This window comes from Geotrypetes seraphini, chromosome 2 (assembly GCF_902459505.1).
Source record: "Geotrypetes seraphini chromosome 2, aGeoSer1.1, whole genome shotgun sequence".
Classification (NCBI taxonomy): Eukaryota; Metazoa; Chordata; class Amphibia; order Gymnophiona; family Dermophiidae; genus Geotrypetes; species Geotrypetes seraphini.
The window spans coordinates 381,240,387-381,256,534 of NC_047085.1; the positions used below are offsets into that span (position 1 = coordinate 381,240,387).

Below are 16,148 nucleotides of genomic sequence, written 5' to 3' on the forward strand. Positions count from 1 at the left end.
AAGCCGCTGTGCATCCAGAGCTCAAAGGGGCTTGTTGGGAGGTGTGTTATGGGCGGGCTTCCACTTGGACATCCTGAAACGATAACTGAAGCTTTTCCAGGACATCTTAGGCGGGACTTAGACTACAGTAAAACAGGTCTAAGTGCCCCAAAGTTGACCATACTGACAAGATGACCACTGGAGGATTAAAGGCATGCCTCCCCCAGTAATCTTGACCTCCTCCCACCACCCAGAGATGGGGGAGGAGGGAAAACAGCACACTGAGGGCTTCCCTCAGCTGAGCCGGTTTTGGGGGTTTCTGTAGGCTCAGCTGATGGGGATTCCTCTGCCACCATCAGACAAGGTAGTTGGGTATGTCTACAAAACTTGCTTTTGTGTGTTTTTCATGTGGATGTTTTTATTTTTGAAAATGGTCAAAAAAAGACAGATGTTCTAAGGACCAAAGCTTATACATAGGTCATTTTCAAAAATAAAAGATAGAAGTCTGGCAGTTTTGAAAATGGACATTTTTTTCTGCAGGGTTTGTAGTCATCTTGCCCAAAATGTCCAACCTCAGGCTTAGATGTCCTATCAAAAATGCCCCTCCACTATGAGCCTGATTGATTGTTGCTAAGCCTAGGACTAGCTACTGTAGCAAGGCAAGAGAATACAATGGTCATATGGGGAACAGGACAGCAAAACGCAGTGGCGTACCTAGGGTATGTGGCACCCGGGGCCATAATTTTTTGACACCCCCCCCATGTAAAAAAATATTTTTTGTAATAACCATGAAAAATAAATAGTCATAATAGAAACAGGCACTGAAAATTTTCTTTTATTGAACCTCATATATGTAACCCTTCAAAATCTGACCAAATCCTCATTTCACTTGCATTATAAAGTACTGAGGATGCCATCTCTCTCCAATCCCAAGTCCTAAAGTCTAAGACAGTAGCACAAACTAGTGCTGCCTGATTCAAGAAAAAAAAAATTTTCAATTTGATTCAGCCTATTGAATTGGTTTATCGATTCAACTTTCCTGCCCAATTGGGTGTTTGTTTGTTTTTTCAAACATCCTGGTGGGTTTATTTTATAGCTTTTTCGCCCCCCTTTGGCTTCTCCAAACCACACTGGCACTGTGGTGTAAATAAAATAAAGAAACAAAAAAGACTTTTCCTCTCTGTTAAATCCTAGCTCACGTTTGCGGTCTAACATCAGCTCTGGCAGGATACACATTTCAAATCTGACATATTGTAATCACAAAACAGAAAATAAAATTAGTTTTTCTACCTTTTGTTGTCTGGTTATTTTTCAAATCTTGTTGGGTCCAAGGCTCTGGTTGTCTTCTGATAACTTGCTTGCCAGGGTCTCCTTCATCCTTCTTTCTGCATGCTAACCATCCATCTGCCATCTCTGTCCTCCCCGTTTCCCTTCCCTCCCCACGAGGTCTGGCATCTATCCTTTTTTTGTCTCCCTCCACAGATCCATCTTTTCTTAACTACCCTTTCATCCAGCATCTCTTCCTCCTTCCCCACCACCCCAGTATCCACCATCTCTCCCTTTCTTTTCCCAACTATCCTCCTATCCAGTATCTCTATCCCCCCTCCACACCATCCCTTGTGTCCAACTACTCTCCCTTTCTGTTCTTTCCCTCTCTAAAAACCATGGTCCATCATCTCTCTCCCTCTTCTCTATTTTCAGACCCATTATTTCTTCCCAGCCAAAGTCCGGCATATGCGCATCTCTTTGAACCCCCCCATTCCCTCTGTGTATTTCTACACCAGGGCCCGCCTCCCTGAAGGCCTGTCCCCCCCTTAAAGGTCTGCATCCCACCCCTGAAGGCCTGTACCCCCCCTTGAAGGCCTGTACCCCCCTTGAAGGTCTGCCTGCCTGCTTGTCCCCCCCCTTGAAGGCCTGCCTGCCTGCCTGATCCCCTTGAAGGCCTATCCCCCCTTGAAGGCCTGTCCCCCCCCTTGAAGGCCTGCAACCCCCGAAGGCCTGTCCCCCCCTTGAAGGCCTGCCTGCCTGTCTGTCACTCCCCCCCTCCCCCTTGAAGACCTGCCTGCCTGCTCGCCCCACCCCAAAGGACCGCTCGCCCCCCTGGTCTCCCTGCACCACCTATGAAGCAGCCCGCAGCGGGATCACGATGTCAGAGATCCCTGCGCTGCTTCGGAGCTGCTTCCTCCGCCGTGGTCCCGCCCCTCCTCAGATATCAGAGGAGGGGCGGGACCGCGGTGCAGGAAGCAGTGCCGAAGCAGCTCAAGGATTGCTGACATCGCGATCCCGCTGCGGGCTGCTTCATAGGTGGTGCAGGGAGGCCAGGGGGGTGAGCGGTCCTTCGAGGGTGGGGGGGGACTGAACGGCAAGGCCGGGAGCACCCCCTCAGGGCTGGCACCTGGGGCGGACCGCCCCCCCTTAGTACGCTACTGGCAAAACGTGCTTTCCTTTGGTCTATAAGAAGATCAATCTAATATCTTTAAACCAAAATCAAGATTTGCTGGTTAAAGATAATATAATACTCAGGAGGAAGTTGGAAGCTCAGGAGAATAATGGTCGAATTAACAATTTGAGATTTATAAATTTTCCAAAGATCTTGTCAACTTCCCCTAGAGAAATGGTGAAAAGGTACTTTATGGAAATATTGGAAATTCCTGAAAGCTCCTTACCTCCTCTTACAAGAGTGTATTATCTTCCTGCCAAACCCCAATCCAAAGAAGAAGGAAAAATCGAGGAACCCCGGGAGAGATCATTGGACATTTCCGCAATTCTGGAACAATCGGATAGAGAAATGGCTGTTCCAGCCACTCTCTTGTTGTCTGAGGCTTTGGCTCCAGACAAGGATTGGATATTAAAACTTTTCTTTAAAAATAGGTCCAAAGACTTCCTGGGACATCATATTCAGATTTTCCCTGATGTCTCAAGAGAGACTCAAAAGAGAAGAAAAGAATTTCTACTTTTAAAACCTGGAGTGACTCAAATAGGGGGCATTTTCTTTCTGAGATATCCATGTAAATGTGTGGTTAGATATTTATCTTTGAAGTATATTTTTACAGAGCCATCTCAACTGATTAGTTTTCTCTCAGAGAAACGTCTTGAGAAAGGAATAACAGCGCCTATGGAAGGTTAGCTCCCTGCACTGTAGTCAGACATGGATTTCCTTTTAATTAATTTGATTTATATTTGTCCTACTCTTTAAATCTTGGATCCAATATATGGAGGACTAGTGTGTGATCAACTAGATCATTATTACTTTATTTATTTATCTTTATTTTCAAATTGAATTATGATTGTGGTATACCTTAATTCTGGAAATATAGTTTATTATGTTGTTTGATCTCACTTTACTGTACAAGATGTATATGCTTGGTAATATTATAAAATTCTATAAATAAATAATAATAATAATAATAATAAAAAAGAAGATCAATCATGGTTCCTGCTCCAGAGCTGACATTCTGGCATCAAGGGTTACCATTGCTTGGCTAAATGGACAGGGCAGGATAGGGGTCAGCATAGGATCCAACTTTTCAAAATGATTAGGATACTAAATCCAATGAAAGTTACTCCTCCCTGGACATAGTCAAGAAGTTTGCACAATAACGGGGGTTCTTAAGCACCTACAGAGCTGTCACCTGTGACTGGGTTATGTGTGGAACCAAAATCAGGAGGAGGCAGGCAAAGCAAAGAGAGAGCTTAAATGGCATAGGCTCCTTTCCTGCTTTGTTAATGAGAGAGAAAGAAATGGTTGCTAATTTGAAAAATCCTTAAACATTTGATATCTCTACAAAATAATCAGGCATGTTTTATTTGATTATTAATTATACAAAAAAAGGAAACTAAATGTTATCAGCATTGCACAATTTAAAGGTTAGTGAATTAACATTGTGTTCAGCATTCCGTATTTTTAAAAAATCAATCATTGCTTTTTAAATTGTTTTCCATCATCATGGCTACATTCATTGCAAACGGCATGCAGAAGAGAAGAGGGGGAATCTGTTATGAAACTACACCATCATCATCAGTTGTTTTATCTAATATACTGTACATACGGGTAGTGCCGTCTTCATTAAAAACTGCAAGCTTTTACCAGAAAGAAAACAAATCATAAGTCTTCTTATAAATATTTGAAATACTTTAAATACATATTTCATACCAAGTATATAAAAATAGGGTTTTTTAAATCTTAAATTCTTGATAAAGAGGTTTAATTTACATGACAAATAACGTGCAACAAACTAACCACCGCCTACCAACTCTATTTGGTTGATTGTCTAGGAGATGACATGCAGTGATAATTGTCTCTCTGCCCTCACAGAACTGAAAAATAGACCAGCAGGGGGCCATGATCACCTGAAGCAAACGTTGCCTTAAATATTGTTGGGGAATGACAATGAGGCACTCAGGGAAGAGCCTTTTGCTTTAGGCAACAATAAGCCCCCCTATGACAAAAGCAATCCTATGTTCTTTTGTCTGCGACTCCCAGTTGCTCTGACCCTCAGGGCCTTCAGACCCTCACAAAAGTCTGCCTAACTCTCCAGTAGGTTATATTTGTATAGACACTTTTCAGTTGCTTTTAGAAGCTGTTTGAGGAGTGACTGAGTTATGCTTTTTTTTTTTTTTCCCAGTTCTCTCTGTTTTGTATAAATCTCCAGTGTTTATAATTCTCTGCAGTCACTAGAGAAAAGTTGAAACAAAGCAGTCATGCAGTATAGGTTTAAAACCAGCAGCTGCTAAACATGCTGTGATTACCATTTTTTCAGTCAATCATTTTACGAGGTACATTTATGGCTTTAACTTTAAAACTGTCTGTGCTCATTGCCTTTTCTAAGGGAATCCTTCTGATGTTTGCATTGTCATTCCTGTTCCCTCACGGTCCTAGGAACCTGGCAAATTTTCAAGGCTTAGAGAACTGATTTCCCCTTGGCTGAGGTTAATCCCTTCCTCAGATTGGCTGGAGTGCACAAGCTGCAGTGACGTTTCCGATGAGGAGCATATGGACGGGGAAAGAGTTGCTGAGATTGACTGAAGAGGAGTCAATGTAGTATCAGAATGCGGTGATGTGCATCTTAAAAATGGTGAATGATCTTGGATTACCTGATAATGAGAGGGGGAATATACAAGGCCCGGCGTATGATAAAGTTCACTCTCAATGGAATTTTGAACATTTGATCCAGTTCTCTGAGAACCTCTGTCTTCTCTAGCAGGATCCACATTCCAGATGTTAGATACGGTGGTACCTTGGCAGAGCTGTGCTTTGGAATGAGTCACTGTCCCAGACTGTCTGTGCATACAGCTTTGATGTGTAGTCCATGCCTCTTTACTCTGCAAACTCTCTTCCATGGACCACCCTGATGATGGGCAAAATCCTGAAGGCTTCTTTATAGCTAGTAAATGTTCTAAGAGATTCATCACATTCTTCATATCTTTACTTAACTGAGAGACTTCTTGGGTTAAAGTATTTACCTACAAAGGAAAGATATGAAAGAGTATAATTTTCCTACAGAGTGGAAACATGGGGGTCAGTTTTCAGTGCAGGTGGTCAGTATGCTCTTTTTTTTTTTTTGTTACCACTTATCACAGAATTTTTAAAAAATATGTGGTACCATGGCAAAGTTGTGCTTTGGCATGTCACTGTCCAAGTTTGTCTTTGCATATCACTTTAATCTCCAAATATCTATCTAGGTCTAGATCTAAATCTAGATATACTTGTATCTTAGTTTTTGCCCCTGGACATTACTCACAGAATAATGATGTGATGGTACTCTACTTTAGGATTAATATTTCGCAGGAACAAGGTGGTATTGATGTCTCTATATAAGACTCTGGTGAGACCTCAATTAGAATATGGTGTGTAATTCTGGAGGCCGCACCTTAAAAATGATATAAAAAGGATGGAGTCGGTCCAGAGGAAGGCTACTAAAATGGTGTGTGATCTTTGTGATAAGGCGTATGGGAAGAGACATAAAGATCTCAATCTGTATTCTTTGGAGGAAAGGTAGGAGAGGGGAGATATGATAGACATTTAAGCACCTATGTAATGTAAATGTACATGAGTCGAATCAATTTAATTTGTAAGGAAACTCTGCAATGAGAGGGCATAGGATGAAGTTAAGAGGTGGCAGGCTCCGGAGTAATCTGAGGAAATACTTTTTTACAGAAAGGGTGGTAGATGTGTGGTAGTTTCCCAGAAGAGGTGGTGGAGACAGAGACTGTATCTGAATTCAAAAGGGCCTGGGATAGGCACGTGGGATCTCGGAGAGAGAAAGAGATAATGGTTACTGTGGATGGGCAGACTAGATGGGCCATTTGATCTTTATCTGCCATCATGCATTTGTATTTCTCATTTGTTCTACCCAAACTCTATCCCAGCCCCATATGGATGGTGGCAGAGTGTATTCAGGCCATAGGAGCCAACTTTTCAAAATGATTGGGGTGCCCAAGCTCTGCCCCTGACCCATGACTTCTCAAAGTGAACAATCCAGTCTATATTAAGAGAAAAGGAAGAAAAAAATATTTAAAGAAAATTTCAAAGAAAGAAAAGAAAATGTTACACACTACTTGACTACAATTTAAGGCGATGTAATACAGACCCTACCTAAGCTGACTTCACTTATTTTCCCTGTCTAATAACAATCTTTCCAACTGATCTGGTTCACAGAAGACATAATTAAACTTAATATCTGGAAAATAAATTAAACATTTAGAAGGAAATTTTCAAAAGAAGGTGGCACCAAGTGCAAAATTCTTGTTTTTTCAACAAGAGAAATTGCTTATGCCTATTCTGTGTTACTCTCAACACATCAGGAAATATTTGAACTTTTCCACCACAAGAAAGGAAATCTCCCTTTTTTGAATACAATAATCTTATTAGTGTCTGAAGTGAAAGTAACCAGAACGGTAGCTCTAGATGAAAATTAATCCTGAGATGACTCTAATAAAAGCAGTTAAATTCGCCAATACATGATTTTTGATTGCCTTAAATCCTATTTTATTTTACCTTTTGAATTTGTAGTGTAGTTTCCTTCACATTGTCCAATTTCAAAATATTAATTTCAAAATATTCCAAAATTTGCATTCAAATTGTTCCTATATTTTCATTAAATCCTCTACTATTTTAGAATTTTTGCATGACTTTGCCCTTATTGTTGTAAGGGGGAACACAGGAGCATTTTTACAATGAAAACTAATTTTAAGAATGTGCTGTTATAATACAGATAATTAGGTTAGCAATCTGTGCTCTTTTTCAAGCAGAGGCCACTTTGCAAAAAATACTTGAGGGAAGTCAGGTGGTAAAAATAAAACAAAAAGAATTAAGGTGATATCTTTATTATTGTACTAACCAGAGTATTGTTAGATTAGCTTTCAAAGGTAACCCTTCTTCTTCAGATCAGAGATAAACAACTATCAATATATAACCCCACAGCTGCTATCAGTTGAGCCGGCAGAGGAAGCCCTAAACAGCTGAGTGGAAAGGGAAGCCCCAAAGCCGCTGATTGGCATCTTTGGGGAGTCCTGCCAGTTCAGCTGATCAGGGATTCCCCTGCAGCAATCAGATGAGCCAGCAGCTAAGGAGAGAAGTGGCAGGATTTTTCGGGCAGGCAGGAGGAGGAGGAGAGGTTCAGGCATACAGAAAGTGGAGCTGTGTTAGCGATTGCTCTTTTGAGCAAGCAAAGAAGCACAGTTCTAATCTAATCTTCTATTTGTGAGTCGCTCATACCTATACAGGCTCAAGGCGACAGATCAAAGAGGAAGGAGAAAAGGAGGGGAAGAGGACGTGGAGAGATAAGAGGAGGGACTTAGATATACAGAAACTGAGATAGTTGTCAAAAAGGTGAGTCTTCTGGTTTTTTCTGAATCTAGTGTAGTTTGTCTCTTTCCTGATAGCTTCTAGTAGGTCATTCCAGATTTTTACACCCAGATAGGTTAGCATAAAGTGGAAAATTCATATACAGTAAAACCTTGGATTGCAAGTAACTTGGTATGCAAGTGTTTTGCAAGATAAGAAAACATTTTATTAAATTTTAACTTGATAAACAAGCAAGGTCTTGCAATACGAGTACATACAGTATTTTGTGGTAAAGTTTTTGGGTTGTGGAATGAATCGTTTGAGTTTCTGTTATTTACCCCTCTCTCCCCGCTCTACCTTTTCCAGAGTGCTGCATCTAGAACAGGTGTTTTGTGTTCTCTAGTACCACTTGACTCTCACTGAGTTTGAGTTTGTGCTGTTTGTGTAACAAGTAAAGTACAACTTTGAGTGAATTTGAGCCCTAGAGTTCCTGAAGTAAAAAACGCTTCCAGAAAATTTGAAGGGAATGTGGGTAATGGGGGGAAGAGAGTCAGAGAACCAGGGCCGCCATCAGAAATTTCTGGGCCCCTTACTGAGCAATCCTATTGGGCCCCCCACGCACCCCTTTCCCTCCCCTTGACCCCCCCCTTCTTCCATGGGCCGAATACACACATACTTTTCTCTGTCGCCGCACTCTTTGACCAAAAGATTTGTAAGCCTGCAACCACGTCAAGGTAGACTCTTTCAGCAGCTCCCCTCCCTCCCCTTACCTTTGTGGCCAAGTCAAAATGATCTACCAACAATAAAATTTTAAAAACACAAAGCACGCTGTACGCAGAGAAAATGTTAATTATCATTTATATTCCACGGGTTTTCAAAGAGGTCAAGGAAGATGACTTTATGCAATGTCACCTCAGTAACAACTATACAAAAATAGACAAATATTCCCCCTCCCTTTTTACTAAACCGCGATAGCGGTTTTTAGCGCAGGGACCTGCGCTGAATGCCCCACGCTGCTCTTGAAGCTCATAGGCTCCCTGCGCTAAAAAACGCTATTGCGATTTAGTAAAAGGGGGCCATAGTGCAAAATATAGATAGCATATATAAATTCTCAAAATGGACACATTTTGATCACTAAATTGAAAATAAAATCATTTTCCTACCTTTGGTAATTTCATCAGTCTCTGGTTGCACTTTATTCTTCTGACTGTGCATCCAATATTTCTTCCCTTCTTTCAGCCTCCTGTATGCTTCCTCTCCTCCAGACCTCAATCCCTCCCCAAACTTTTTCTTTGTTTCACCCTGCCCCTTCTTTCTTTTTCTCTCTCTCCATACCCCCTTTCATTCTGTATGTCTGTCTTTCTCTCTCTCTCTGTGCCCCATTTTTCTTTGTTTCATCCAGCCCCCTTTCTTTTTTTTTTTTCTGGCTCCCTGTCTCCCCTTTCTTTCTTTCTCCTTGCCCTCCCCTATGCCACCACCATTGGGAAAATGCTGCCACCACCACTGGGGAATAGGCTGCCACTGCCGCTATCGGGAACAGGCCGGCCTGAGTTCGCCCTGCTTCTCTTCCCCGCGGGGCCGACCAACTCTCGCCACTCAACGTCAATTCCAACGTCAGAGAGGACGTTCTGGGCCAGCCAGGCAGCGATTGACGTGGGTGGCGAGAGTTGGTTGGCCCCACAGGGAAAAGCAGGGAGAACTTGGCACTGGCCTGTTCCCAATGGCAGCGGTGGCACTCAAGTGGCTAAAGAGACGCAGTTTGCCAGCCTAGGGAGAACACTGGAGGGTGGCCAGCTGTGCACCCCCTTGGGGCGTAAACCCGGGGCAGACCGCCCCCACCCCCACCTTGGTATGCCACTGTCTGTACCTCACTCCCTCCCTATGACCAAAAATTCTCCTTTCTTCTATTCCCTGTGTACACAACCATCTCTTTCCCTCCCTTCCTCTCTCCCAAGTCCTTGCCTTCTGAGTTCAAAAACACATTCCCTCCCCCACCTCAGCATCTCTTTCCCTCCCTTCCTCTCTCCCAAGTCCATGCCTTCTGTGTCCAAAAATGCATTCCCTCCCCCACCTCAGCATCTCTTTCCCTCCCTTCCTCTCTCCCAAGTCCATGCCTTCTGTGTCCAAAAACCCATTCCATCCCCCACCTTAGCATCTCTTTCCCTCCCTTCCTCTCTCCCAAGTTCATGCCTTGTGTCCAAAACGCACTCCCTCCCCCTTTTGTGTTCCCCGTTTGCCTCCCAGCCCATCTTAGCAACTTTCTCAGCAAAATGTAGCTCGAGCCGCGTAGACTTGTCTTCTATTTCCTGTCTGTCCCGCCGCGCACACATAGCCGACCAGAAGTCTTCCCCGACTTCAGCGCTGACGTCAGAGGGCGGGCTTTGCTTAAGCCCTCCCTCCGACGTCAGCGCTGACGTCGGGAAAGACTTCCGATCGGCTGTGTGAGCGGCAGGGCAGTCGGAGTAGAAGACGAGCCTCGCGGCTCGAGTTATATTTAACCCCACGGGTCCCCCATCATCCCCGTTCAGCTCTCTCTCCTGTGCACCCCCTTGGGGCATGCACCCGGGGCGCTCCGCCCCCCCTAGGTACGCTACTGGCCCGGGCCTCCTGTCAGCTCCAGGCCCCTGAATGCAGGACTGGTAGTACTGCCCTGATGGCGGCCCTGCAGAGAACCACAGAAAGATTGATGGGAACTATAACTGGCTCCTGAGCCTCACAATGAAGAACACTGAACTAAGCAGTAAGAAATCAGGCAGTGGGCTATTCACTTCTTTCTTTCTTTTTCTTTACATTATGACTTTCACCACACACTGGATGCCTTAAAATTAAAGGATGCCTTCCTAATTTTGTTAATTTTTTTGTCACAAATAGAAAGAATTTCTTTTTTAAATAGCTTGAGTAAACATAATATTTCATACCTACTGTGATGCATAAAACATTTTATAAAATAAATTAATAAATGCAATACAAATGACAATGATGTTAAAAAACGACCAGTGCCTACCAGCTCTGTGAGGACTGCTGACTAGGAGGTGCCATGCTGTGATAATTCTCTGCTTGTGTTAGCAGGAAAGACTGCCTGTGTAATAAGTTAAAAAAAATAAGCAGTCTTTTCTATGTTAATTCTTTATGTGTGGGGCAGGTTTGTTTGGTTTTTTTTTTTTTTTTAATCCAAAATAGGAATTCTGAGTGGGTAAAGGCTGATTTATTGTTATCTTACAGCATACTGCAAACTGAGCACTTTTTTCCTTCTCACAACTCAATGCCTTATAGCAGAGATGCCCAAGTCCGGTCCTCAAGATCTACTGGCAGGCCAGGTTTTCAGGATATCCACAATGAATATGCATGAGAGAGATTTGCCTGCACATAGGGTAAGCCCCTGCTTGTCCTGGGATTGGTAGCATAGAATGTTGCTACTATTTGGGTTTTTGCCAGGTCTTGTGACCAAGAATGGCTACTGTAGAAACAGGATACTGGGCTAGATGGACCTTTGGTCTAACCACTATGGCTATTGTTATGTCCATATATGGAAGGATGAACCATATTGGTATTAATGTGACCACTAGTGTGACTAGAGACCATTGGTGCCATTTTGGATGATGGTGCTAACCTGAGTGGTAGCAAAGGAGTTCCTTGCTGCTTATTGATACCAATGTCTGCATTGGTATCAATCCTGGGTAAGTCCCGGGCAGGACTGAGGGATATGGAGAGGGTAGGTCTCTGGCAGGGGGTGGGGTTGTAAAGTGTAAGGTGCAGGGTATAGAGAAGGGCTGGCCTGGTTCTGCTGGCTCCTTATTTGATCAGAGGCAGACCTTGTCATGGAGAGGTTGGAGTGGTTGTGAATGTGTGTATGGAGGGGAACGGATGTGTGATGTACAGGAGGTTGTTTTGTTATTTGCAGAGGTTGCTAGTGATGATGGAGGGTCAGGTTGGTGTTGGGAGTAGGTCTGGGTGAAGTCAAGAGGACAAGAGTAGATTGGTGTTAGAGGTGGGTTTAGGTGATATCAGGGAGGATGCTGCTCCAGTCACCCTTGATTCTGACAGTTAGCACTGGCGGCTATGTTACATGCCAGCCAGGATTCATTCTGTTAGCACAAACATGTAATGCAGTGCTCGAGCTGTGTGCCCAATGTAGTAGATGTGGGTCACATCCCCTGCATTTATTGCACATTTTGCATGTACTGCATGTTAGTTATTGTGGTAAATATGTAGTAAGTACAAAACTGCACTTGAGTTACAGTCAGATACATAAGCTATTTCTAAACCCAAGTGAGCTTACATTCAAAGCTGCATCTGAGGATACAGAGGCCAAAATGACTTGCCCAAAGTCAGACGCAGCATCAGTGGGCAAAGTTGGAATGAATGCTGGCTTTCCTAGTTTTCAGTCTGCTGCTCTAATTGCCAGTTATTCAAATTAGGACACCTGTAATACCCATTCTAAATGTAGTGTTTCCAGCTCTTACAATTCTGGAAACCTTTTGAGACAAATTGTCAAAAATATAATTATAAGATGATGTACTATGCTTTAAGCAATTTTTCTGAGAAGACACATCCGCTATAATAATACCCTTAGCGCGTATGCGCACTTCAATCGCCATGGTGCCATGCCTCCAAGGTGCCGTGCTCCTGCATGCGCAGTAGGACCCTGTGGCGGTTTCACTATCGGCCTCCATTCTCATGCGCGGGCTTCCCCCCTCCCCCAACCCAGCCAGCTGCATGTCGACGAACAGCAAATGTCCAGGCCTCTAGAGGCACTGCTGCCAGGTGCACAGACAGGGACTAGCGGACCCATAGTTTCATCAAGCAGCCGTGGTCCATTTGCTAGGCCGTCCCACTTTGATAATGCGAGGAGGGCCGACCTAGCAAAAGCCCCGAGGCTGCACAGGGGGGAGCAGGTAAAGGAGAAGGGGTACTACTGGACAGGTGGAGGTAAAAGTAAGGGAGAAGGATTACTGATGGACAGGGGGAGCAGGGAAGGGGTGCTGCTGGACAGGGGGGAGGTAAAAGGAAGGGAGAAGGACTACTGATGGACAGGGGGAGCAGGGAAGGGGTGCTGCTGGACAGAGGGGAGGTAAAAGGAAGGGAGAAGGGCTGCTACCACCCGTTAATAAAACAGTTATGCAAAGCTGTTACTACTCAGCAATTTCGATATAATTAATGAAAAGAATGTACATCCCCATACCTCATGGTTCAGTCTGTAAATCTGTTGTTTGGTTTCTTCCGCTGTAATAACTAAGAGTGCAGGGTTGAATTCAGAAGATTCTGTAATCAATGTTTGAATTGATTAGTATAAAAATAAGCATATACATACCTCATATCCCAAAACTAAGAACATTAAGGCCCTCTTTTACTAAGGTACGCTAACCGATTAGCGCGCGCTACATGCTAATGCGTGCATATTAGTCTATGGACGTGTTAGTGTTTAGCGCATGCGAATTCAATTAGCGCGTGCTAATTAGTTAGTGCACCTTAGTAAAAAAGGGGGTAAGAGTAGCCATACTGGGTCAGAACAATGGTCCATCTAGCCCAGTATCCTGTTTTCATATTGGCCAATTCAGGTTAAAGTATCCAGCAGAAACCCCAAATAGTAGTAATATTCCATGCTACCAACCCCAGGACAAGCTGTGACTTCTTCCATGTTTGCCTCAGCAGATTATGGACTTTTCCTGTAGGAACTTGTCAAAAACCTATTTTAAACACAGCTATGCTTAGCACTGTTACATCTTCTAGCAAAAAGTTCCAGAAAAATTTCCTCATTTGTTTTAAAAGTATTTCCATGTAATTTCTTTGTGCCCCTAGTCTTCATAATTTTTGAAAGATTGAAATATTGATTCATTTTTACCTGTTCTATACCACTCAGGATTTTGTAGACTTCAATTACATCCCCTCAGTCATCTCTTTTCAAATCTGAAAAAGATCTACCTTCTTTAGCCTTTTCTCATACCAGAGGAGCTCCATCCCTTTTATCATTTTAGTGGCTCTTCTTTGAATCTTTTCTAATTCTGCGATATCTATTTGAGATATAGCGACCAGAATTGAACACGATACACCATTTAGATGCTCCTTTCTTCCAATTTCCTAAGGTCAATTTTTAGAAGTTCACATGTGTTTTAACAACTGTGAAAGTTTAGTGTCATCTGCAAATTTAGGGCTCCTTTTACGAAGGTGCGCTAGCGTTTTTAACGCATGTACTGGAGTAGCGTGCGCAGTTGAAAAACTACTGCCTGCTCAAGAGGAGGCGGTAGTGGCTAGCGCATGCGGCATTTTAGCGCACGCTATTCTGCGCGTTAAGGCCCTAACGCGCCTTCGTAAAAGAACTCCTTAATCACCTCACTTGTCGCTCCAATTTCCAGATCATTTATAAATCTGTCAAATAGTGTCAGTCCCACTGCAGATCCCAGTGGCACTCCATTATTCATCCTCCTCCATTGAGAAAAATGGCCATTTAACCCTACCCTCTGTTTTCTATCCAATAACCACTTCCTGATCCATAATAGAACACTGCTTCCTATCCCATGACTCTAATTTTCTCAGGCGCCTTTATCTGTATAACCTTATGTAGATTTTTAACGAGGTTCTGGGGCTCATAATAATAAAAAAAGAAAACATTTAAAAAGTGGTCTAAATGGGTACTTGGACGATCAAAAAGCCTGATCGTCCAAGTACCCATATTCAAAGCTGGTTTTAGATGTATCTAAAACCGGCTTAGGCCTTTCCCCTGCCTCTAAACTCAAAGAGAGAAAAGAGGCGTTTTTAGAGGAGGGGAAAGGGCGGGCGGTGGGCAGGAGGAGGGCCGACCTAGACCTAGGCATGCAGCAGGTGTAACCAAAACTATAGGCATGTTGCCTAGTCGGCACTTATACGTTTTGACTTAGACCAAGTCAAAACAAGTATAAGTGCTGAAAAAGGGGCCGCTGAGCTGATCACTGCAGCTCAGCAGCCCCAGCAACCTGCCTATCGCTGCAGGAGAGATGGCTCATCTCTCCTGCCAGCGATGGTGATCGCCCACCCCTCTATGAACCGCGGCACTTCGGGATGAGCATCACGGCAGGGCATCTCCCCTGCCGGCGATCCTAGCCCCGAAGTGCCGCAGTTCGGAGGGGGGTGGACGATCACCATCGCTGGCAGGAGAGATGAGCCATCTCTCCTGCAGCGATCAGCCCTCCCCCAGCTATTACAATCGGGCAGGAGGGGACCCAAGTCCTCCTGCTGGGCAATGCCCCGAACCCCTGACTAAGGCCCCGCCCACAGGAGGGGCCTAAGACAACTGGGCCAATTCCGGTTGGCCCAGGTGCCTCAAGCCGGAGATGTCTGGCCTGTTGGATGAACGAGCTTGGCACACATCTGTCCAACCATCTATTTTTAAGGTACAGGGAGGGGGGTGGGGGGGTCATGGGGTCAGCGGGGGGGTCATGGGTCAGCTGGGGGGCAATCAGGATTCAGGGGCGTGGTCGTGGGGGGTTGCGTTGAGGGCAGGGGGGCCTGGGATCCCTCCTGCCTGTATTTTAGTGGGGGGTGGGGGTTAGGGGGTGTCGCCAGGCTTGGGCTCCCTCCTGGCCCCATCGGACCCAGCGGGGGGGGGGTTTGGGGATCACGGGGCAAGAGGGCTTAGGCTCCCTCTTGCCCCGATGTCGGCAGGGGGGTCAAGGTTCGACAGGGCAAGAGGGCTTGGGCTCCCTCTTGCCCGATGATGTCGGGGGGGGGGGGGAGGGTCGCGGTTCATCAGGGCAGGAGGGCTTGGGCTCCCTTCTGCCCGGATCGTTGTAGGGGGGGGGATTCTGTAACCGGTGTTGTTTTTGACAGACACCGGTTACAGAATCCAGCTTTTAGGTGAAGGATTGGCTCCTCCTTCGCCTAAAAGCCCTTGTTTTGGGCATTTGGGACTTAGGCTTTTTGTAGGTTGATTTTATGGTGTAAGTTTAGATGTAGTGGTGGTCTGGGCGTTTAAACAGCTGAACGTAGAGGCAGGCCATTATAAAAAAAAACCTCCTTTTGGACTTTTTTTTTTATAATGGACATTTTCCCTGCTTCTACTTTCAACGTTTAAGACCTTAGGCCAAAAGGTGACTTCAATGTTTTTTTTTATTATGCCCCTCCACGTGTTCAAGTCTAAATTCCGAATATAACAGGGTAGTTTTATGAGGGTGATTTTATTCAAGGGCAGCTAAGTTAAGTGATGAAGTAGCACCTACTTAGGGCTCCTTTTACGAAGCCGCATAGCGGTTTAACGCACGTAATAGCGTGCGCTAATTTGCCAGCCGCGCTAGCCGCTACTGCCTCCTCTTGAGCAGGCGGTAGTTTTTTGGCTAGCACGGGGGTTAGTGCCCTTAGGCACTCCTTAATAACGATACATATCTAAAATGCATCTTCCTGTTAACATTTC

General features: G+C 44.5%; 1 protein-coding gene across 1 annotated transcript in view; it reads right to left on the reverse strand.

The window, feature by feature from the left end:
- Window positions 1-3,763: 3,763 nt before the first annotated feature.
- KCNH8 (potassium voltage-gated channel subfamily H member 8) overlaps window positions 3,764-16,148 on the reverse strand; it is a 346,041-nt gene continuing 333,656 nt past the window's right edge. Inside the window, exons 15-16 of the mRNA XM_033930671.1 lie at window positions 12,948-13,027; window positions 3,764-5,442 (exon numbers count right to left, since the gene is read on the reverse strand). Coding sequence (XP_033786562.1) covers window positions 4,855-5,442; window positions 12,948-13,027 — 668 coding nt within the window. The 3' untranslated portion in view covers window positions 3,764-4,854. The remainder of the gene's footprint in view (window positions 5,443-12,947; window positions 13,028-16,148) is intronic.